The 24,451-nt window shown below is 48.8% G+C and overlaps 1 protein-coding gene across 1 annotated transcript in view; it reads left to right on the plus strand.

The window, feature by feature from the left end:
- Positions 1–24,451, plus strand: part of Antxr1 (ANTXR cell adhesion molecule 1) — a 167,707-nt gene that overhangs the window by 69,459 nt on the left and 73,797 nt on the right. The window contains exons 11-12 of the mRNA XM_055617629.1: positions 1,385–1,454; positions 2,883–2,961. Coding sequence (XP_055473604.1) covers positions 1,385–1,454; positions 2,883–2,961 — 149 coding nt within the window. The remainder of the gene's footprint in view (positions 1–1,384; positions 1,455–2,882; positions 2,962–24,451) is intronic.

Here is a 24,451-nt window from a genome sequence, read left to right on the forward strand (position 1 = left end):
TCACACACACACCCCTCTCTCACACACAGTCCTGTCTCTTGCTGTCTCTTTCACACACACTCCTCCCTCACACACAAAAATTCCAACCTCTCACATAGTCAGTCCTCTCTCTTGCTGTCTTTCACACACACACACACACACGTCACATACACACACTGCTTTCTCACACACTCAGTCCTCTCTCATACACACACATACAAAAACACACTCACACAGAGAGAGATACCCCTTCTTGCTGTAGTGCCCAGCACTGTCACGAGCAGACTGCTTTCAAAGTGGTGAGGACCTGATTGACTGGCCTTCCAGATTCTGCAGCCATCTGCCTGCGTGCTACCCAAGAAGGAAGCCTCACTTCAGCTAGCCCAGCGAGTCAGTGGACCCCAGCTACCTGCTGTCTCTGCTTCTTCAGTGCTGGGATTTCAAGGGCCAGCCACCCTGCCTGGCTTTTATACAGATGCTCAGGATCGGACCTTGGGTCCTCATGCTTGCACAAAAGTGCTTTACTTATCAACTTGCTGTCTCTGCAAAGGCCCTGCTCTGTACTAATGATGAACGTGGTGAATAACTGTCTCCTGCGGCCTCCATACAATTCGTGCTGACCTACCCTAGGGCATACTTGTATCTGCTGAGTCCTTCATGCCAGGCCCCACCAGAGCTGCCTCTTCCCAGGTCTCCAATAGAGCACAACTCCTGCCTGGCTTTTCCTGAGACCTGACCGTATGGCTATGGAAAGGAAGCCACCTGCCTTCTGATACCCAGGGCTACCTGCTGCACCTGCTTGTGTTTGCAGAGCATCTTCTCCATAAAGTCCGCCTTTCTCAAGCTTGGTATAGACTTGATTCCCCTCAGAACCTCTCAAACTATGTTGTTGAAGAAGGTCAGCTATATGGACATGGGGCCAGGAGGCCAGCATCAGGAAAGAGGCACTGAGTTTCTTCCTAGTGCATGCGACTGCATCTGTTGGGGTGCTGCCAGGTGTGAATGTGGGGAGGGGCTACCATGTATGTCAGCCTTCTGCTGCTCTGACAAATACCAAGGTAAACAAAGAGGGGAGTCAGTCCATCAAGCTGGAAGGGTGTGAAGGAGGAAAGTTCCTTGCCTCATGGCAGCCAGGGAGAGAGAGAGAGAATACTACCAAAAGAACAGCAATATCTAGCCCCCCAGTGACTACTCCAGCCCATCTAGGCCCCACCTCTACCACCATGGCGACTTGGTTTCAACAGTAAACCCTCAGGGGGCATTTTAGATTCCAACCATAACTCAGTGCAAGAGGAGCTTTCGTTTCACACGGTTCTCTGTTTTCTTCCTGTCCCTCTGGACTTGGTTGACAACCTCCAAGGATACTGAACTGGAGACCGTAACTTGTGACTTTTCTTTTTTACAGATGAGAAGCCCTTTGCTGTGGAAGATACTTACTTGCTGTGCCCAGCGCCAATCTTAAAAGAAGTTGGCATGTAAGTTTTCCTTAGCTGCAGAGTCCTGCAACCAGGGAGGAGGAGGCAGAGGGGTCAGAGGAACACTGATATCTCTCTTCCTTATCATTGTGGGATCTTTCTCTGGAGTCTACCAGTGACGATGGTGCCGAAGCTATGGAGAAGCAGGCGCCAGGCGGGTGACTGAGTATCTCTCATCCTCCATAGTTCACAGTGACTAAGACACACTTCCATTCAGGCTAAAAGGATTTTAATGACTTGCTCAGGGACACGCAGCAGCCAGTGGAAGAGCTTGAGCCCAAGCCTGGGTCTGCTGACTCAGCCACATTTCTAGAAAGTTCTCACATGTATGACGTCACCCTGTTGTCATCCGTGTCCTGGAAAGTGACTGTTACCTGTTCCTTCAAGATGAGGACACTCAGAAAGGCAAAGTCAAGTGCTGTGGCTAGTTCATGGCCTTCAACCCTCCCTCAGCCCTCCACAGAGCCTCAGGTGTTCACCTGTAACCCCTGAACTCACATGGCACCCATTGAAATAAGTGCTGATGAGATGTCAGTAAAGGCGAGTCAACAGCCTGAGCTAGAACAGGGCTTTGTGGGGCCCAGAGAACCCAGGTTATTACGGAGGACAGAAAAGAGCCTCCCCAGAACCATGGCTAGCATTCTGGAGATGGCTTCCACGGAAAACATTAAAGTTGTTCATCCGAAGTGTCCTATCACCATTCGGTCCCACTAAGACCTCTGACTGAGTGTCTGCAATCAGCCTGTGACCCTGGGGTGTGCTACCTGCACCACCCCCCAGCCCACAATTAGATAGTGAGACGTGAGTTATTATCTTGGTGAGACCTTCCAGTCTGTCCAGAGCTGTATCTCCATGAGTCTAACGCGGAGTCACAAAACTGCCCCATCAGACCACTGAGCAAGAGCTGAGCATACAGTTTAGAGTTTGTCCAGTTTATCCCTATGACTTGGGTGGCTCTGAAGAATGCTTTCTCCACCAAGGTGTGGTGGTGCACTCCTTTAGTCCCAGCTGAGGCAGAGGCAGGTGGATCTAAGAGGCTAGCCTGGTCTCCCAAGCTGAGTTTCAGGGCCACGAGGGACTACACAGAGAAACCTTGTCTCAAAAAAAAGAAAAGAAAGAAAGAAGAAGAAAAATAGGAAGGAAGGAACAAACAAAGAAAGAAAGCTTTATCTTATCATGAAGCATAACAAACGGGCTAAACAAAGGCTTTGCTTGTCCATCACAATGCAAAGTTAATGCCTTGACATATCAGCTAAGCGCATCCCAGCATCTCTTGGATGTCACAGATCTGTGGTCCTGAAAGGGTGTCCTCTCCATGCTGCAGGGAAGAGTCTCAGGCCCCACAGAACACGGCCAGGCTCTCTCTGACTCTTGAGCTGTGTTCACAGCACACTGTGTTAAGCCCGTCTGGTTCTTTGGCCGTTGCAGGAAAGCCGCACTGCAAGTCAGCATGAATGACGGCCTGTCCTTCATCTCCAGTTCCGTCATCATCACCACCACACAGTGTGTAAGTCGGAACCTTCCGCCCCTTTGCCATTATCTTTTCCAACTGCTCTTCCTAAACCTCAGCCTTCTCCACCATCAGCCATGGGATGTCTTCTGGTTCTTTGTCCTTCCCGTCCGCTGAGCCCTGATGCCAGCCGGGTCAGGGTGTGCTTTTCTGTGAAGGGTATCAGTGATGCTGTGCCAGGTCGTTGGGCTCTCCATTTCTGGTGTTGAGGGAGAGCCCTGGTTGTTCTGTCTTGCCCAGATGATTCGACTGACTACAGTGAGGGTGGGACCTGGGCTTAGACACTCTGAGAAGGTAGTCAGGAAGGAATGGGCCAACACAGAAAACATGTTTTTAAAGAGTTTGGGGTTTTGTTTGTTCTGGTTTTTTTTGGAAGCAGGAAATCGGTGCCAGCTAAAGGAAGACATAGAGAGCCTGTATGTTATAGAGAAGCTATCATTTAAGAATGAGAAAATGGAAAGTCTTTTATGTGATTGTGGAAATAGTGGTTCTCACCCTGTGGGTTGCTACCTCTCTGGGAGTCAACACCCCTTTCACGGGGGTCTCCCAAGACCATCGGAAAACACAGATATTTATATTAAGATTCATAACAGTACCAAAATTTCAGTTATGCAGTAGCAACGAAAATATTGTTATGGTAGTGGGTCAGCACAACATGAAGAGCTGTATTAAAGAGTCACAATATTAGGAAGGTTGAGAACCGCCCATCTGCAGGAAAACAAAACAAAAAACTAAGGAAGCCAGAGAAAGAGGTTAAAGGGACCTTGCATTAGGGCCACAAAGTAGTCTCTGCCGGCTCTTATGACATGGTTCCCTCCTGTTGGACAATTTTCATTTCTGGCTACCCCCAAAGTTGCCTGAGGAGCTGTTTCTTTTCTTTTCTTTTAATGTGATGCCCAATAAATAAATAAATAAAGAATGCATGTTTAAAAGGAAGGGAGTGTGTGTGACAACTTCACCTCATGCTCCCCTGCCTGAGCGTGAGCACTGGTGTTGGTGATCCCAGCGCACTCTGGGAAGTGATGCAGGGAAGGGAGACGTGCCTGGGACCGCATGGGCTTATGAGGTCCCTTCTGACCTTCACCGTCTCAGAGCTCAGCCTACCCGGGTAGTTGGGCCTCAGTTCACTCAAGTAAAGAACACATTCCCTAAAGGAGGTGTTTCTAGCACCACCTTTATGTGGATGTTTTCTCTCTTTAAGTAAGTGACAAAGGTCGTCCCTGGTTAGCCATTGGGAAAGATGCTACTAGGACTCTTTAGTAATTGGCGTTAGGTCCTTAGCATTGCCACAGGTAGATGGTCAATAGCAGTGTGCCCTAAAGCCAAATGAGGCAGAAACAATTCACCTTGCAAATGACTGTCCTTCCTAACACCTCCTTACAGGAAGACTCCATCCTGTGCGGATAATAAGCCAGTGTCACAGGGACAGATGATGGGAAAGGTTCACTTGACCAAAACTACTAATATCGTCACAGAGATGTGTCACTGTTTAGAAACGGTCCTGGCTCTGACATCGGGTCCACCATCCACTCTGGATAGCTGAGCATTACACTACCAAATTTGACACCTGAGCAGGAGCAAAGTGCCTTCAGGTGTCCCTACTCTAGTCTTTTAGGATCTGACTCTTTTAGAACCAGTCAACCTACAGGAACTGATTAATATACACCAACTCTAAGAGCTTGCGCCCAGAGTTCCTGCAGTCTCACAGTGCTCCAGCAGCGTGGACCTGTATTCCTTATTATATCTGTCCACACCACAGACAAATAGTTACAGCTCTTGAGTCAGCAAGGGCAAGGGAAGTTGGAACGTGAACAAAATCTTAGGAGTGACCAAGCTTGCGGTACGAAAATACAAGACTGCAAATTTAAATTTGAGTCTCTGAAGAAGAAAGGGTAGCCTTAACAATGTGTTGCAAAGCTTAAGTGATTCCCAGGAAAGGCCTACTGTGTCTCACTCCAGCCTCCACTTACACCTCAGATTACCTTTCTCTGACTATGTCACCAAGTTTCCTGTTTAACAGATTCTTGATTAAAATCACCCTCCAATATATTCTGAGTTGTTTCCTTTTCACTTGAGATTGTTCTGCTGGTCTATAGGAAAATTATTGTTTACCCTAAGATTTGAGATACAAGACCATTCGTTCACCCACTCAACAGAACCATTGATCACAAGATGTTCCTTCCTGGGCACTTAGAATACATCAGTAGACAGAGGGTAGAGGCTGCATGCTGAATAGTAAACATAAGAAATGATTCCATGCTACGTTAAAACATAATATATGCAATAAGGAAAAAAAGACTAAATAAGAGGGTTTGGTACTGCTCCGGCAAGTGGGCTCCAGTGTAGACACAAAAGGGGATGTACTGAGAAGGTGGCATCTGAGCAGAGCCCTGGATGGTGAGGAAGTTAACTGTGAGGACAGGAGGATTGAGGAGGATAGAAAATTCCAAAGCAAGACCCCTAACATTCCGACCCTGAGGCCAGAGACCCCTGCATCCAAGGCAAAGTAAGAAGGCCAGCAGTGGGTCTCTGCAGGGGATAAGATGAAGACAGTGACAGCCAGGGGGGGTGACTGGGGACGAAGCATGTGGGACTTGGTGAGCGCTTGGGCTCACCCCGTGGAGATAGGCAGTGGGCGGACCGGCATGCAGCAGCAGCGGTGTGGCTGGTGAAGAAGGGCTCTGCATAGGAAGGGAGCGGAGAGGCTCCCACCTCTCCTGAAGCACTGTATGTGAAACCTGAGAAGAAAAGGACCAGATGTCCCCAAGGGCCAGACCTTACATCTGAAAGGATGGGGTAGCCACTGGCTGGTGGCTGGCTGGAGGAAAGCTGAGGGGACACAGGGACATCGCTGTGCCGGTTACCTGTTATGTCTGGGTTGCTCTCCCCTCCTGTACTTCTGTTTCCTAACTCGGGAAGAAAAGGTGGTCAAGTTTGCACAGCTGACGCCGTACGAGTGTTATAAACAGTCTCTGCACTGTGCAGAGGGCCTGGCAGCCAGTCACCGTTTTGTGATGGAAGCTTAAACAGAACTTTTGAAGTTGCTGGGTGTGGTGGTGCACGCCTGTAAGCCCGGCCCTCTGGAGGTTTAGGCAGGAGGATCTTAACTTGAGAGCCAGCCTAAGTTGCACATCCAGTTTGAACTGAGTCTCTCTAGAGAAATGGGTCCCTATCCTGGGTCCCATGGTAACAGACAGACTCTTTGGAGACAAGACATGTCTGTGGTGTACAGGCTTGTCACTCAACCACACTTAAGTGGTTAGAAGGAAACAAACACGATGACAAAAAAAATTAAAAATAAAAATAAAAACTCCCAGTACAAACATAGAGCTCCATTCCCCTCCAGGACCTGAGCAGAAAGAAACTCAAAACACTCAAATTGCCTGGGCAAAGCAGAGGTTCTGTGGAAGGTGGAAGGCTTGGTCATCCAGAAGTGACATGAAGTCTCAGGCTCGTGTGCGTCCAGAGGATGTGTTTTTCAGATCAGAAATGATCCCTGGGGCCTAAGCAAAGGGTTAGTCATGCCTGTGCCAATCACAGCCTGCCCAGTCCTGCCCTTGCCAATATAGCCTGCCCAGTCCATCACCTGGAAGCAAAACTCATTTTAAAATATGAAGCTAAGACTTTTCTCGTTTTATTTGGTGCCCATTTGGACAAGTGTGTCCCAAGATTCCAAGAGCCATGGTGAATAACTTCTGCCCTGGCCCAAAGTAGAAATTCCACTCAGATTTATAGGACGGAGATTTTTTTTTTTCCATTTACTCACTAAAGGATTCCTATACTCAGAGTAAACTTTGCAGAGGTGCCTGGCTATAGGTGTCAACATTCAACCCCCTTCTCCAACAGTTCCAACACACACCAGCCAAGCTGTTAGCCTGGCACTCTTCCCTCCCCAGACTGTAGCCTGAAGATAAGGAAAATCACTGATTTGGCACAGGACCAAGCAGGTCGATTTTAGGGCCAGGAGGAGCTTTCCTTGAAGTTTATCTTCCTTTAAATAAACATTTTACAAGTCTATCACGTTTTTACCAAAAGAAGGCAGAATTCAGGAAAGTGTTCAACCAGCATTTCGTTAGCAGCAGCTGTGTATCCAGTATCCCACCAACAGTCTGCAGAGTGGCTGTTGGCAGAAGGAGCCCACCAGGTCTGTGCATAATGGGGAGCAGGGGGCTGGAAGATAGCTAGCCAGTCAGTGTCTGGGTTTGATCCCCAGGACTCACCTGGGCTGGCGTGGGAACCCCAGCCCTAGGGAGGCTGGGGCAGCAGGCCTTTCAGGCTCACTCACCAGCCAGCCTCGCCTTCTTAGAGAGTTACAGGTCAACCAGAGGCACTTTCAAAAAGAACGAGGTGGACCTGAGAAATGGCACCAGAGGGTGTCTCTGGGCTCTGTACATACCCACACAGAGAGAACGGGGCTGCCTGAGTCCAGTGTAAATGCTGTAGGATTTCTGTGAGGAGGGGCCAAAGGAGGCATGAATGTCAGTGGGGGAGGTCATGCCACAGGGGTGATTTTAAGAATGATAATTGCAGGAGAATGAATGGGCAGAGACTCTGCCCTGAGGAAGACAGCCTTTGCAAGGACTCAGGACCCTGTGACTTGCAGGTTTTTTCCCCCTTCACTTCTGTTCCCATGCCTGCTGCCTTTTAATTGGGGCCATTTCTGAACTTTGCAGGATCTTGTCATCCAGTAAGTGACAAGGCCAGACTCTCACTGCTGGTTAACTGTGAGCTCACTAAGAGGGTTTGTTTTTGCATCTCTTGCCAGTGCTGTAAAAATCACAGTCTTCAAAGAAAGGAAGGAAACAAAGTTATACCTGAGGCTCCAAGGCTAATTAACCACTAGATAAATAGAGAATATGCTTCCATGTTCTTCCTAACCTATGTGGGAAAGAGCCTAGCTAAAAACAATAACTAATAACTAAAGAAAACCCATGTGGTATCACTGGTCAGATAATTTTTTTTGAATGAAGATAAAAATTCAATGATCTCCAGCTTGAGGCATCAAAGCAGGAAACCCTGGATGTTGCGGGTATGGCATGATGTACTGTGATTATCGAGTCCTAAGCCCCAGCTCCAAGGTCAGGCATGGTGATGCCTACCTGTCATTCCAGCCCTGGTGAGACTGAGGCAGGAGGACCAGGAGTTTAACACCATTTTCAGCCACATAATGAGTTCAAGGCCATTCTGCACTATATGAGAACGCATTTAAAATAAAACAAACAAACAAAAACAGCCCCACCACTGTGGAGGCTGATTTAGGCAGATAATTTGCATGGCAGCAATCAGGATAATGGTAACATGTTTAAGGAGCTGGAGGCCACAGTCCTCTATCAAAGAATGATGGCCTTGTTAGTTTATTGTAACATCTCTCTGCCCCTTGCTGAACAAGCCTCGTGGCGGCTTTTTCTCCCCCTGATACACTCCCTCTTAGGGTATAATAAGCCTGGCTGTTAAGGTTGCTTACAAAATAACTGGGGACAGGAAACCAATAAATCCGATTTACTGATAAGTCAAACAAGGCCGGCTTTGTTCTCTGGTTGCTACTTTGTTATAAAAATTTTCCGTTGCTACTTTGTTATAAAAACAAATGTTTCTTTGGTGCAGGACTAAAGTAAGCAATAGCCTTAGGGCAGTAGCCAAGCTGCTGGAAGCACCTTAAAGCGGAGTTTACTGGGGCAGAGGTGTTTCTGCTACATCTCAAATCCCTGCCGTGCCTGTGGCATGTGCTTACACTAGGCCACACGGCACCTTTAGGGTACCATTCCCTTCGTGTGAATATACCTCAGTTTCTAGATTGTTCTCCAAGAATTCTTACTAATTTTTCTTTTTCTTTCTAAAATTCTTTTTTACAGTCACATTAATGCAGGGGGGGAGGGGCACTTGTAGGCTAGAGGCTGATGACTTTTGAGGGATGTTCTCTCCTTCCACTGTGTTGCTGGCACTCCCCAAAAATTCTAATCATTTTATCCTGGATCTAGACTGTTCTTCTTCACAACTGATGGAAATTTTCTATAAATATATGTTTGAGTAAGTGTGTTGTACGTGTATGAATGTGAGTGTGTGTGAGAATTTGTGTGTCAGCATGTGTGTGACTGGGTATGTGACTGCGGGTGTGAGAGAGAGACAGGAGAGAGAGAGAATAACAAAGACTGAGAAAAAGATCTTCAGTGCCTCCTCCCCTATAAAGAACTCTCTGGCATGAAGTGTTCATAGTACAGCAGTTGGAAAGTGTTCTAAGAATCAGAAATAGCCCAGGAATCTACCTTTTTTTAACAAACCAGCCACATGAATCTCAGCCAGAAAAGACTCTTACCTTCATATCACCTAACTCTTAGTTTGTCATCCAAACTCTTTAAAAACACTAACTAAAATCCATTCAAGAAATAGTTCTTTCTCTTGACTCACTAGCACATTCATGTAAGAGTCTCGCTGCCTTCCAGTCAAAGCCTCTTCTGCTCGTTCCTTTAGAACACTCTTTCTGATATAAACATAGAACTTTGCCTGAGGGAGACAATCTGCCGTGCTGAGGCTGATCAGAAAGGGGTGTGCCAGACAGAGGTCACAGTGGCTGCACATAGCAGCTACAGAAAAGGCAGGGACCACCACCCAGCACTGCCTAAAGGGTTCTGTCCAGATCAACCACCCAGACCCATTCCCTATGCCAGTTCAGATCTGTTACCAATAGCTTTAAAGGAACTTGGGGACGCACAAAACACAGCTTGGTTTTATGGTCAGACAGCTCTCTAGGTAAACAGATGCCTGGCATGGCCACCATTGCCAAAACTTCTTCAATTTCACCAGCCGGGTAGGGAGCGAGTCCAGTATCCTGGGCTGAGAGGGAAGCTCGCCTTCCAACGTAATAAAAAAAAATTTTTAAAAATGCTTGTGCGCCCTTCAGAGTGCAAATCAGAGGAGACGTTTTTCCCTTCTGTTTTCCAAGGGCCAGTAAACAGTCCATCCGTCAAAACATTTATCAAAATCTGCCTTTGTGATGGACAGTCCATCCTGTGGCTAGCAGCCCAGGGGCTCTTGGTGAAGTCCAGGGAAGAGGCCACCATGGCACATGAAACCAGAGATATCACATTAGGACCAGTGTGTGTAAAACAGTTCTGTGGAGAGGGGGTCAGAGACTCTGGGAACAGGAGCCGACCCTTGCCCTCCAGAAACTGTGAGACAAAAGCCCTGGTGGGAAAGACCCTCCAGAGGTAAATACTGTACAGTTTGGAGCACAGTAGGACACGGGCCTGCGAAATTTCTCCATTAGCCATGAAGGCCAGAAACTTCCACTTTCGTGCATCTTTAGATGAATTAGCACAAACACAGCGCATCTGGAGATCACTTTCCAGGCACTCGGGGCCTTCCTGCAAAGCCACAGCAGACATCTCCTCCCAGAAACCCTGGGAAAATATGTCAGTAGACAGCTCATCTGTGACTGCCTCCCTAAGCCCAGACGAGGCTCCTCACACTCAGTACTCCTGAAGGAGGGAGGCCCTTCTAAGTGCCAAAGAAGGCAAAACCAGCGTGCAAGCTCCAATCTCCCTCTAGTTTCTACACCTCACAACCTCTCACCTCCTGCCCAGTGCCCAGCTCTCTCCCATGCCCACGCTTCTCCTTGAACTTCATGTCATCTGGAAGAGCAGGGGAAGTCTGCACTGGGTGGGTGGAAAGAGGCCTCGAGAGTTTGGGCAAAGGAAAGCCATAAAAGCAAGCGTAAGGCGTCGTGGCTGAAGCTTACCGTGCCTCTGCATGCTGCACACGAGTAGATCACAACCAGGCGGCATGCATGTGAAGGCCGCCGCTCTGTGCACCTTGGTCATTCAAGGACAGAGTAAGCCTTCATTCTCTTTTCCATTATTTAGCTGAACTAGCTCAGTGCCAAGAGCGACCAGCCCACAGCCCCGAGGCAAATGGACGGATCCTGGAGCTTTGTCCTCAGCCTTGACAAAGGATGGCCAGTTACATGGTTTTGATTGCCATAATTATAGATGGTGTGTCCTCTAAAGTGTGTGGGCTGAGAAAACAGGGGAAAGGCTTGTTGGAGAGGACAATAAAATTAAGTCAGGCCCTGGATCAGATGAATCTGCTGCCATCCCCGTGCTGGCTTCGAGACGTTAGACCTAGATAATATGGGTTCTTGAGCTTGGGCGGTGAGCTCTGTGCATCTGGCCTGGTGATGTGGTTTCTGAAGACACTGTGTCTTTTGGACACAGTAACAAAGTGTGGTTCCTAACTAAGGAGGGGATGGGCCCTTGTAACCTCACAAAGGCAAACTGCATTTGAGCCAGGTGTTCAGTGTGGAGTGTTCTTTAGAGCGAGCCCAGAGACGCCGGATGTGAGAGAAACATTACAGAGTCAGTTGTGTCGTGTAGAATATGGATCTCAGTCTGGGGACTCGTCAGGCACAGGGCGACAGGTCATTCTAAAGCAGGTGTAGAGACACAAAGACAGGAACAGGATAAGAGGCAGCTGCTGGCTGGCTTATTAAAAGCCTCCGTCATTGCCTGTCTTGGGTGGGAGTGAGTTCTAATTGCCAGTCTCAGGTGGGCGTGAGCTCTGCATCGCAGTTCTGGTCAAGCACAGGTAGCTGGCAGCCTGGCAGAGTTCTGTGAAGGCCGTTTGACATCTGTGACAGGGCTGGCAAAGCCTAGAGACTCCTTCCACAGCTGAGGGCCTGCGATTGTGGACCTCAGCGCACATGAGCTAAGAAGGGTAAATTCGGCCCTCGGGAGTGCAATGGATGAGCTTAGCTTTTCCGTTTAGGAAATAAACTTGAGAAACCCGTGTTGTTGATGTTGGAGGCCATTCCCCTGTGAGATGCAGGTCAGCCAACCTAGTAAAAGAGAGGTCATATTTCAGCCAGCGTGTTCTCAGGACACCTCAGGTTCCGGGTATGGCAGGTATAGGCAAGGCAGGGCTGCTGCTTACTCAGCGGCCGCCTCCCCGCCAGAGCCACACAAAGTGGAAGGCTTGGTTTTGTTAAGCGATGTCCTGTTTTTTCAAGTTACTTTAACAGTATACCTGTGGTTGGGTACACTATCGGCAGAGAGGGCAGAGAACCACAGGAACACGAGAGTACAGAGCTGGGATCGCAAATACTGCTTACAAACTGAAATAGGAGGAGTGTGCCAGCACCTCTATTTTGATAACCCTCAGATGCATAAAAATATATTTCAAGATGTTTTGGAAGACTCATGCTGGTTTATTTTTCTTGGATATTTGAGTGATTGACTCGTCAGTATTTTATCTCTAAGTATTTTAAAGAATGTTTGCCCTGAGTTTGAAATTTCCTTGTTTTGAGAGTTGATGAAAGAGAGAAAAAAAAAGCGGTTTTCTGAAACTATGCTTTGGAAAGAGCTAAGATGCCCACATAGCAAATGGTAGAAATACAAGTTGAATCCAATATCTATAAACAAAGTGAATGTGGTAGACAAACTCAGCCACTAGGAAACACAGAATGATGGCGTGCACGGTCAAACCACCCAGCTACCTGCTGTTAACAATAAGACACACAGATAAAACACAAAGATCAACAAAGGCTGAAGTGAAAATGTGAGAAGAGTCATATTAAGCAGAAAGAAAAAAAAACTAGTGTAGCTGTTTAATGAAGGGTAGATTAAACTTTATAGTGGAAAAGAAGAAGGAGGAGGAGGAGGAGGAGGCCGTGCTGACAACGTCTGTCATGAGGACCACGGCGTAGGGAAGAGCAACTAACCCTGACATCACCGTGATTCTGATCTGCACGTAATGAGGCACTCACGGTTCCTAAAAAGCAAACCTGAGAGAATGTCAAAGGGAAGTTTATAAACCCACTATCTTCTGTTCAGAGGAGATTTATACGCATCTCTCCCAGTAATTAGTCGGTCAACCATCAAAATAATTGATAAAATATAAGTGATTTGAATAATTTAGTAAAAATAAATAAATAGCTGCTGACAGATTATGGGTCGAGAACAAAGTCCTTTGGCCTACCTGAGAGGTTAGATAATTAGAAATGTATTGGTTTAGTGAGAAACACACACACTGTTTTCCTCATATTTTAATCTCTGAAATTAAGACATGATTCCGTTGATAAAGCATCATAGCCAGGGGTGGTGGCACACACCCATAATCCCGGCACTCAAGGAGGCAGAGGCAGGCAGATCTCTGTGAGTTCGAGGCCAGCCTCGTCCACAGGGTGAGTCCAGGATAGCCAGGGATACACAGAGAAACCCTGTTTTGAAAAACAAAAAAAAAAAGCAACATAATTTAATGGACAAGCGTTTTCTTAGTAGCCCATAAAATATGAGACATCCTGGAGTGGGTGAGTGAAGGCTGGTAGGAGATTCTATATTCATCTGTATTGTAAAAGCAAAAGTTAAAAAAACAAAGTGTGCTTTAAAAAATTCCTCTCAGTCATTTCCTGTCCACCACCCACCTAAGGACTGACATCACACAGAACACACTCATGTTCTGGAATGAAAAAAATTAAATATCAACATCTAATGAAGTTACCAACCAACTTTTTACATTTTGCATGTTTCAAAATTCAAAGTACACATCGAGGGCAATTCATGAGCCAATGTGACTGTAAGAAACACTTGATCATTTCCAGAGACAACCACATGCCAAAATGTAGAGTGTAGCCAAGGTGGCTCTCAGAGGGAAATTCCTAGTCTTAAGTGTCTGCATAAGACAGTCATCTCAGCATAGAGCTGGAGAGAACAAACAATAAAAACCTAAAATAATATTTGTTGAGGGTCAGGGCTGGGAAGCTGGCCCAGCCCAGAGAGTGCGGAGGACAGAGTTCAGCTCCCTTCACCCCGTCAGGCAGCTCGCAGCTACCTATAACTCCAGCTCCTGGACATCTGGTGCTCTCTCCTGTCCTGCTTGGATACCCGGAATCACGAGCACATGCAAACACACCTGTGTACACATAAATAAATAGCAAAATACGCCTTTAAAAACAAGAGAAAAATTTTGAGGCAGGAAGGTGTAGAGAACAGGGTGACTAGTAGTTGGGCGTCAGGAGATACAAAAAAAGGAGAAACAGACAGTCCTCAGAGCCGTGCTCTTGCTGGAGAGGCCGGAGGGGAGATGAGCAAACCTAGGGGCTGCGGTGAGGACTCCGGACAGAGGAGCAAAGCACACTGGGAACATCCTCCCCTCCCCAGTTTCCTCCTTTCTCACAGGGAATGTTCCTCCTTTCTCACAGGGAATTGCAGTTACATTTTGCTCTCCCATTTCCATCCCCCAACTAAAATTTGCCCAATTGCTCCGGCCCCCCGGAGTGGTGAGGTTGTGTGGCCCTGAGGCAGTTCTGACCACCACGTTTCCTTAGGATCCGCTTGCCTCAGAGTCGGTCAGATGCCGGGGCCTCCTGCAAGCCCCGGGCTATGTTGGCTTTACTTCCCCTGGTCGTTTGCTTTCTGGTCACAGCTGAAGCTTTTAGGTGTCCCAATATCAGATAACCAAGCTGTGTCAACCCAGTCTCTGAATAGCACGTGAGGGGAAGTGCGAGGGTCTTAGTGAGGGAAAGGGCACAGTGAATGACCACTGTGTCCATCCACAGCTGCTCCTGGGTGGCCCAGGCTAAGCCAGGGGGTTGAGTCTGAGCCTGTGCATTCTGGATTAGTGACCAGCTAAGAAAGACAGTTGATTACGTGGGGTGTGCAGTTTACAGAGGCTCCAGGAGCTGAGTCAGTGGAAGAAACATCAAAAGAAGGGAAGGGAGAAGGGGAAAGGGAGAGAGTGACAGTGGGAGGTGGGACAGCGGAGGAGAGAGCCCGAGCACTCCTTCCTCCTGGGTCTGCTAAGCTGACACAAAATCAGCAGGCCAGGCCCTGACAGAATGGGACCGTCCTGGCCTCTCGGGTGAGTTTCTCCTAAGAATCTTAGTGAGAGGCCGCGAAGTGGCTCAGCAGGCGAAGGTGCTTGTCACCACGCCTGACAGTGGAGTCCTTTCCAGAGCCATCACTGTGGAAGGAGAGAACCAGCTCCTCCAGGCCGCCCTCAGCCTACACACACCACATACACACTCACAAATCATATCATCCTAGTCCCCCAAAGCAAGCAAATTCTCCCCTCTCTTGCCCATAGGCTAGTGAGCAGCATTCACAGGTAAATAAACACCTTCCCGACCAAGGAAGACTTGTGTCACCACAGTCACTGGAGCACTAAGGAAACTAAGGAAGGTTATTTCTCCCCAGCCCAGAGTCACAGGAGCAGGACACCAACCCACATTCCTTCGCCTTCAAGCTGCTAAAGCAGATGTTCATTTACTCAGCGCCCAGAGCACTGAGCTTAATGTTTTCAACATTAAAAAGCACTTGAGTAAATGACAACCAAAATATTCGAAGGATTCTTTTAAACACAGCCTGACATCAGAAAAGCAGCTCCTCTCAAGCTCAGGAAGCACAAGAGCGCCCTCATTTTACCTCCATCACCCAAATTCATGGACTTAGAAAAGGAACCCACAACACGTGAAGTTCTTAAGATCATCACTGGAAGTCCAAACCCAGCCTGGCAATATGTCAAATGTGTCTTCAAATAGCAGACCTGGTGGCCCTTAATCTTTGAGAGTGAGTCAGATTTCTCACAGACACTGTGTGTGGGGAGCAACCTGTCTTCCGGGCTCCCCCATCCTACCCTCACCTTTGATCTTCCTCCTGGAATGCCCTCCCCTCTTTCCACCCACCCAGTTTCACTGTGCCACCAAGGCCAGCCATGGATTGTGTCCTGGCCTTGGCGAAGTGTCTTATTCTCACTGTGCTGAGAGCTCAGGCCCTGTGTTCTAGAACTGAGCTGCCTGTAACCTGGGTTTCTTCCTGAGTCAGACCTGGTCCCCTGCCCTGCCTCCCTAGTGGGGGTAGGATTCATTTCAGGACTGCAGCCTGACTTGACTCATCTTTAAGGGTCTCACAGTGCTAACATGCAGTAGAAACTCAATAGGAAATGGCCTCAGCTTTCTGGTACCCTATCGTGCAAAATTGAAACAATGAAGACGTTGTTTTAATGAGTGGTGATCAAAGTCTTAATGAGTCACCACCCCAAACCACCACTCCACATTCAAGAGCTAAAGCAACGGCCCACCGTACAGAGAAAGTGATGTTTGTTTACCAGTAGTAAGCAATGTCGCCGTGACCGACATCTGAGGGAAGGGCACTGACACCAGTTGAACATGCCACTAAATGAATGGCTGAATCAAAGGCACTTGGATGACCACAGTGAGTGGAGCAAAACGTGAAAACGAGAAATTGGCCTTAGTGTTCTGGTGTCATCTTTGAAGTGACGAAGCTAGCTTCCAATCACCACCCACTCATAAGAACTAAGTCTAAGGCTGTCAAAGAACACTGACATTACTGTTTTTTGATCACCCTCACCACACTAAGTGGCATGAGGTCTCATTATGGGGAACCCTGAAGTCAGAGCGTCTGTCCACGAGGAAGAGGTCAGGTCTCGGGAGTATAGGAATGTAGTGGCTGCCTTCGAGTTAGTCATGTGCAAATGATGGCTCCCTAAGCCCTTCTGCCATCAGAAAGTATCAAAAATGAAATCCACAACAGCTCGCCATGGTGGCCCACATGTAATCCCAATGTCCAGGAAGTTGAGGCAGGAGGATAAGGGCATTCAGGGCCAGCCTCAGCTACAGGACAAGTTTGAGGCCCAGGGCTAGCCTGTACTACGTGAGCCCTTGTCTTAAAAAAAAAAAAAAATTCACAACAAACCAGAATTGGCACATCTGCATGACTTCTGAGTCCTTAGAAAGCCATGGACTTCTAAAATACTGTCACTAAATACTGTCACTGTACCAACGGTTTCCTATGCTTCTCTTAGAAATTGCTAGAATTTAAAGACATGGTATTTGAGTATCCTCAGTAAGGACAACTGAGATGTCATCATTTGATTTTTAAAACTCCGTGAGTTAGGTTGGTGGAGGGGGGTGGCTTTCAGCCTGAGAACGCCTGGGGGAAAGTGTGTGAGGAAAGACAGTGGGTTTCAGAGACTGCAGTAGCCACCTCCTAGAGGGAGTTCCGGCTTCCAAAACAACCAGCTTGCAGGGCATTGGACTGACTCGCCCGGATGTGGGGGCCACATGCTCCCCATGCGAGCAACCTGCAGCTCCCAGACCTGTTTGTGAAGGAATGCCACAAAGGCTAGGCTAACTCACACCCAGGCATTTCCTGTGCCGCCCAGCTTCCAGGCTGCGGGATGTAACGTCTTCAGGCTACCAATCTCGTCATCTCCATCGCCTGTCGGTGGCAAGAATGAGTCTTCATGTTCAGTTATGTCACTCGCATTAGTGTTCGGCCAGCCTTGGTGAGGGCTCTTAGGTTTACCAACAGAAAATCCCTAGAGTTGTGTTTTCATGGGCACTAGCATGGCAAGCTAGGGATTTGGTTTCTCAACATACACACACACACACACACACACACACACACACGTCGTAGTTCCAGTCATAGCTAGCAAGTGCTTGTTCACATGAATTATATTCATCCTCCTGAGCCACGCCCGGGCACGGCACTGGAAACCCACTAGGGTATAGAATTGAGGGGAGAACAGGAAAGCAAGTCATGGGACTGAAGGACAGCCATGGTGGCACAGTGAAACTGGGTGGGTGGAAAGAGGGGAGGGCATTCCAGGAGGAAGATCAAAGGTGAGGGTAGGATGGGGGAGCCCGGAAGACAGGTTGCTCCCCACACACAGTGTCTGTGAGAAATCTGACTCACTCTCAAAGATTAAGGGCCACCAGGTCTGCAATTTGAAGACACATTTGACATATCGCCACTGGGTTTGGACTTCCAGTGATGACCTTAAGAACTTCATGTGTTGTGGGTTCCTTTTCTAAGTCCATGAATTTGGGCGATGGAGGTAAAATGAGGGCGCTCTTGTGCTTCCTGAGCTTGAGAGGAGCTGCTTTTCTGATGTTGGGCTGTGTTTAAAAGAATCCTTCGAATATTTTGGTTGTCATTTACTCAAGTGCTTTTTAATGTTGGAAGAAGCTGAACAAAACATTAAAAGCTCAGTGCTCTGGGCACTGAGTAAATGAACATCTGCTTTAGCAGCTTGAAGGCGAAGGAATGTGGGTTGGTGTCCTGCTGGACTTATCTCGAGTAACCAAGCAGTCCTGGGAGGCAGTGTTTTACGTTTGCAGAGAAAGGAATGTAGAAGAGGCTGGAGGGCAGGCCAAATGCCCCATTTTCATTCCAGGGGAGTGGTATGATGTCATCACGTTCTGAGTTCCAACGCAGCGAGGCTGGAGTAGCTGCTTCCAGCAAGGATTGTGACAAGGATGCAGTCGGCTTCAGGAGATGCTGAGAGGCACCAGCCTGCTAAATTCTCATGTCTTCCTACGTGACCAATAGTTAAGGGACCATTCTGAGCCATTCCTTTTGACAAGCCGTTCCATTTGAAACACTGTGCTATGCCTAAAAGGTAGACATGAGACTCAATCAGGCATATGCTCTGGGATCGTAAAACCAGTGAACGAGGGAAGACCGTGGTAAGAGAATATTTCTCAGCCTGTGGCTGAGACCCCTTTGGGGGTCCCATATCAGATATTTACATTATGATTCACAACAATAGCAAAATTGGAGTTATGAAGTAGCAAGAAAATGATTTCATGGTCGGGAGGGGGGGTTACCACAACATGAAGAACTGTATTAAAGGGTCGCAGCTTTAGGAAGGTTTAGAACCTCTGCTGCAAGATACAATTAATACTAAGACAGAATTAAGGTGAGCACAAACACGCAGAGTTCAGCAGTGACTATGCCCATCTTCCGTGCCAAGCACATAGTAGGTACTTCATAAGTGTTGAGTGTGAAATACACAAGTCTTAGCTAGCCCCGAAAACCGTTGCCCAAGCAATGAAGGTTAAAGGGGCATTTCAGGAAGAAACTAGAGAAAAGCGAAGTGGACACAGCACTGCTTGCTTGGTGCCTTGACAAAGCTCAGTCCCACTTGGTGCTGTGTCCACTTTGCTTGTGTTTCACACTCTTACAAAACACCTACTATGTAGTTTCCAAAGCCACAAACCATGTATCTGGGTGGGGAAGACAGGGTAGAAGTAACCAGAGCCATGTGTCTAGAATGTTCTAAGGTTTAATGGACTGAACTTTTAAGTTAGAAACTTGTGAGCTTGTATGTACATGTAACAGTCATTTTCTGAAGAAATGGGTGTGTTCTGATCGCTGCATTCTTGAACATTAGGAATAGCACCACTGCAGGCACTGACAAGTGGCTGATGAGGAACAGGTTAGGTGTTCCCTGCTGAGTAGAGAGCGGAGCACTGAAAACCTGGGGTGGATCCTACACCATTAAAAAAGGGCATTGTCTAAACCTCACCTGGCAGTGGAGGGGACAGTGGCAGATCCAATTAGGATGTGGGTCACAGAGACAGGACACACAGACCAAGGGGAGGGAGAAAAAGATAGACAAGGAAAATTCAGTTCATTTCAGGTTTCCAGCCAGGGGTGATGGAGGAAGAGAACAAGCAGGTCTGAGGGGGAAATGCAAGGTCACCCTGGACCATCGTGCTTGAGCTGTGAGCGGGAAGAGGAACAGGGGCCAGTCTAGGCTCGAGACAAAGACCTGCATCCTCCTGGGTCTCGATGAGAGTTGGAACCAGGAAAGAAAGTGAGTCACTTCTGGAGAGGGCTAGAAAGAAAGCAACAGACCAAGGATGGGCCTGAGAGCCATACATTGCTACAGCCAGACTTCATGCTAACCTAATATTACCAAAGTGAAGACTTGGGGATGGTTAAGCTGATGGTTAAGGAGAGCAAAGATTTCTTAATGGCAGGGAGAGTGGGGAGGGGTGGTTCCACGAGGCATGCTGACTTTTCCAAAGCCACATGCCAGCAGAAGCCTGGGAAGGAATGATCAGAGATGGGCGAAGGGGCAGGCCAACAGACACAGGTGCAGGGCGATGGAATTTCAGTGAAGTGAGGGGACAAGCAGGGCAGACGAGCCAGAAATAACACGAGAAGACTCGAGCCCCAGCAGAAAGGATTTTGGTCTCCAGCCTTGCCCATCCAGACCTTCTCAGCAGCAATAAAATGACTAAAATTTCATCTTTCAAAATAAAACCTGCCCAATTCCGCCTAGGCAGGAATCAGGGCTCTGAGCGGCCAGCTAGAAAGGCTCTACATTCCTGTTCAGAGCCCTGGAATGTGACTCTTCCAGGGCACAGCCCAGGTGAGAGGGAGCAGGAGCAGGGTGCAGCCCTCTGTAACCCCTCTACCAGAGGCCCTCTGCTGGCTCTGCTGGTGACACAGTGATGTGGGTCATGCTCCTCCAGCCAACCCAGCCCCAGTTAGAACCAGCAGAGTGCTGGGATGCCATGCCTGCGTGGCCAGAGCTGCCCTCGGCTGGAGAGTCTCTTTCCCTCCAGTGACTGTTTCAGAAACAATTGACTTAGCAATAGAGAAGGGGGAGATGATGGGGGAAGAGAACAGAGGGGCATGTCCTCAGCCTGTTCCCGGATGCCCTGTGGAGAACCTGGAGCTCAGCTCAGTATCTCTCAACCTGTCAAACACTTCGGGGTCACCAGCAGAGATGGATAAGAATCTTACCTGTTTCAAATGTTGACTGTCTGCCAGACAGCACAGCCCTCTGAAAAAAGGAGCAGCTGCCATAATTCTGAGCGCTGGCTCTGCCCAACTCAGCAGAGAACTGCCCAAGCATGGAACACCTGCAAACCATCACCCCCACACACAGGCTCTTGTTGCCCCGTCTCATAAAGCTCACGCTTCTCAGAACTCTACGGCTGCGATCACCAAGACTGATGGTTAAAGACCCTGGGGACCACACAGTAGGGGCAGTAAAGTGTGTCTTCCTCCTGCCTAAACTGTGAGTGAAGCCACATAGGAGAATCTCAGTATTATCTGTAGGACTATGAGGAAAGCCTGGTTGAGTGTGGCCAAACATGGCTGGAACTGTGTTGAGCCCACGCTGGGCATGGGCCTAGCCAGAAAAGACGGTAATCAAGGGGGGAGTTACCCACAGCTGCGTAGTTAGAATTTGGGGCCTCTTGCTTTCCAAAGCCCTAGGAAGCTTTTTTCCCTCTTATTCTAGAAAGTCACTCTTCAAATCATGGAAGCAAGGGGCCCCACAAACCCTGCTGGAGAAGGGCAGCCGGGGCAATCCACCCTGAGGCCACACACACCCAAGAGACAAGGCAGAGCAGCTCCAAGCCTGCCCCATGCTCTGATCCTATCTGCTGTGCCAGCAGAGCGGAAGCCCAGACCTGGAGTGCTGTGCATGCGCACACACTACCCCAACACGGGAGGAAACCTCAAGAGTAGGGAAAGAACACCCCCGCCTTAACTGGCACAGTTTTCCAGGCCCTGCAGGAAGACGCTTTCTTGGCCACACCCCAAACCAAGGGCATCGGGCAGTGTCACAGCGCAAGGCCCAGCTTGAAGACTTGGGTTTCACATTTCTTTGCGTTAAACAACCCCAGACTCCTGCTAATTCCTCCTCCCTTTACTATGGCGACCCCCAAAACAAAACAGAAAAGGGCAGAGGTGTTGGGTTTTGTATCACCCAGAGGCCTCTGCCTCCTACAGAAAACAAGCCCAGACATGATCCTACACCCCTCATCCCATGCCATGCTGTGTGTGAGAAACCCAAATTGCCTAGGTTCCACCCGCCAAGTAAGAGAAGGCTTCGTTTGCTATGTTTGCAGATCTTTACCTTTGGCTGCAATGCCCTGCTGGTCTTAAAGAGAGAGGATGCCCTCATTTTGTGAGCCTGGAGAAGCCTGTTGAATCTGACCTCAAACGCCACCCTAACCACTGTGCTCCTCCAAGAGTTGAGCACCTGTTGCCTTCAGATCTAATGCACCCGCCTGCACGTTCAGTAGCAGCTCCGTACGAGCGTGGGCTGGGGGAAGGCTTCAAACTGCCCACTGAAAAACTCAGTGCTCCCCAGCGGGAAGGTACACCCCCACCGACCAGTGGCAGGAGGGGGCTGCTGCTGGGGTCAGCGAGTGAGAGCAAGAGTGCTGCAGATCCAGGGAAGGGCAAAGCCAGCTTCCAGAGCTGGAAATGGAGGTTCAGACCCAGGACCCGAGGGGTGAACAAGCGGATGGGCGGGCAGTGTGTAGACAGTGTCAGTGGGAGGGGACCCAGACCAGCTGAAGACCCAAGCGCAGACGGTCAGGGAGTTCTTCGCTTGTCCGTCTGTGGTGCACACAGCAGGCATCGGGTCATATGTCAGTGTGGTGCCACACCATCCAAGTACTGTGTATCCATCATTTTATGGGGTCCAGACGAAGGAGTCACACCCTCCCCTTGGTCTGACGAGTCTAATAACTTCTTGGGCCTGGTTTCCGTGAAATGATTTTAATACATCCATGTGCCCCTACAGCATAATTCATTCCCAATGAGCTTATAGGGTGTCTCCATCCCTGCCCCAGAAGACGTCATGCATCATCCTGCGCCGGGTGGGCGTGCCTGAGAGATGGTGCAGTGTCTGGTCCACACAGGGGCTGCATTCATCCTTCTCCCTCAAGTCAGAAGATAGGTGTAAAATGGAGATTTTTAGGGCAGTGAGCAGCCTTTTTAAAAGCACAGTTCTCTGCAATATGTAATAATGTACACTATGACATAGCCCAACTTAACACAACCAGCCAAGACGGGACAAGGCAGACACAGTTACCTGAGGGCAGTTACTGGTCCAGATGGCCTCCCTGGGCCTCAGACTGTGTCCACATAGGCCTGGCAGACAGGCAGGGCAAAGGCCCGGCACACACTAGTCCAGAGTCAGGTTGTGTCCAGTGGCAGCCCCTGAGCCTTCTGGATGCTCACCCAGGGAGACACCCTCTAGTACAGGTGTCATTTAAAACAAAATAAGCCAGAAACACTGAGGGCTATCGGTCAGATATAAAGGAGGCAAGGCAGTCTGCCCCAGAGCAAGGGCACAAGACACAGCACTTTCTAGAGTGCCGGGCCGCAGTGGGCTGTGTACTCTGAAACGTTCCAGATAACTCTTGGCCAGAGACAGAGCTGCCCCTTGGCTTGTGGGGAAGAGCGGAGATGTGAGGATCGCCCTCTAAGATGGAGGATGACTGGTTTAGAGCAACTGAGCTTGTCCTGTGCCTGAAGCCCCAGCCCCATGCCTGCTGAGAATCTAGGAAGCACAGGAACTAGCAGGCTGTGGTCAGTGAGACGAGCGCTAAGTGCTTTCATGAAAAGACAGCGCCTTGGGAGCAGCCTTGACCAGCGTCGCCCATGAAGAGCCTGACAGATTGGGAGCCATAGCCTGCTCTCTGTCTCTGATCCCTAAAGTTGCTCCTACATATATACAAGGCTGATATTCCAGAAAACTAACTTGACTGCAAGGTCACAGGACTCCCAAGTTAGAGCTACCCAGAGTTCCTCTTCCGTGTGGATAGAAGCCGCAGTCCCCCACTTGCCCTGAGTTCCCCCTATGTGGATCCCCGCTCACACCTTCATGAGCGTTGTGCTTGTCTCTGAGCAGGAATGCCAGTCTCTCCTTGCCCCTGCAGATTAGGCTTTCTATTGCTGCAATGAAACATGACCAAATGGCCAGTCGGGGAGGAAAGGGTTTATTCAGCTTATAATTCCACAGCACTATTCATCACTGAAGGAAGTCAGGACAGGAACTCAAACCTGAGGGCAAGAGCTGATGCAGAGGCCATGGAGGAGAGCTTACTGGCTTGCTCCTCGTGGCTTGCTCAGAACCCAGGACCACCAGCCCAGGAATAGCACCTCCTCTCCCACTGTTCACTAGTTGAGAAAATGCCTTACAGCTGGCTCTCACGGAGACATTCCTTCACCTTCCTTTCTGATGACTCTAGCTTGTGTCAAGTTGACACACAAAACCAACCAGCACCCTACCCACCCAGGAGTCACCTCCCATGTGAAGTGCTGGTTCCCAGGCACTGTTCTTTGGCCCAAGGTAGCTTGCTATGAGGGCAAGAGCCTGCCCGTTACACCTGAGAGCCAGATTGCCCTTCTGACTTCTCTAGCTGTCACAAGGCTGAGGCGTGAAAAGTGGAAGTTTAGGTCAGCCTGGGCTACCAAGAGCCTCCAAGACTCCATGCAAAAAAAAAACAAAAAACTAACAATGCAAACAAAACCCCTGGCCTTCTCTATAAGCGTTGGGAGTTTTTCTGGTTCTTCTTGCCTGGCTATATTTAACTATAAGGTGGGGAAATAAAAATAATAATAAGAATAACGTTTAGAGCTCATCACATTATTGATAAGAAGGCAATGTGCCAGGCTAGGACACGGAGAGAATAAAGATCGTCCCTGCAGGTAGCTGAACACTATCAGCTGTATTAGTAATAATTCTTATCACCGTTATCGTCACCATTCTGTCAGAGCGCGAGCGCTTTAAGAAGAGAGCTGCTGTGCTCACGGCTGGTGATGCAGCCAGTGAGTAACCGGTGTCCTCCTGCACTGGGTTAGCTGCTCAGATCCCCTCCACAGACTGTGAGCACTTGGGGCCTGTCTGGTCAGTCCTGTGTCCTTGACCTCTACCC

The sequence above is a fragment of the Psammomys obesus genome, unplaced genomic scaffold (assembly GCF_907164565.1).
Source record: "Psammomys obesus unplaced genomic scaffold, mPsaObe1.curated_primary_1811, whole genome shotgun sequence".
Lineage (NCBI taxonomy): Eukaryota > Metazoa > Chordata > Mammalia > Rodentia > Muridae > Psammomys > Psammomys obesus.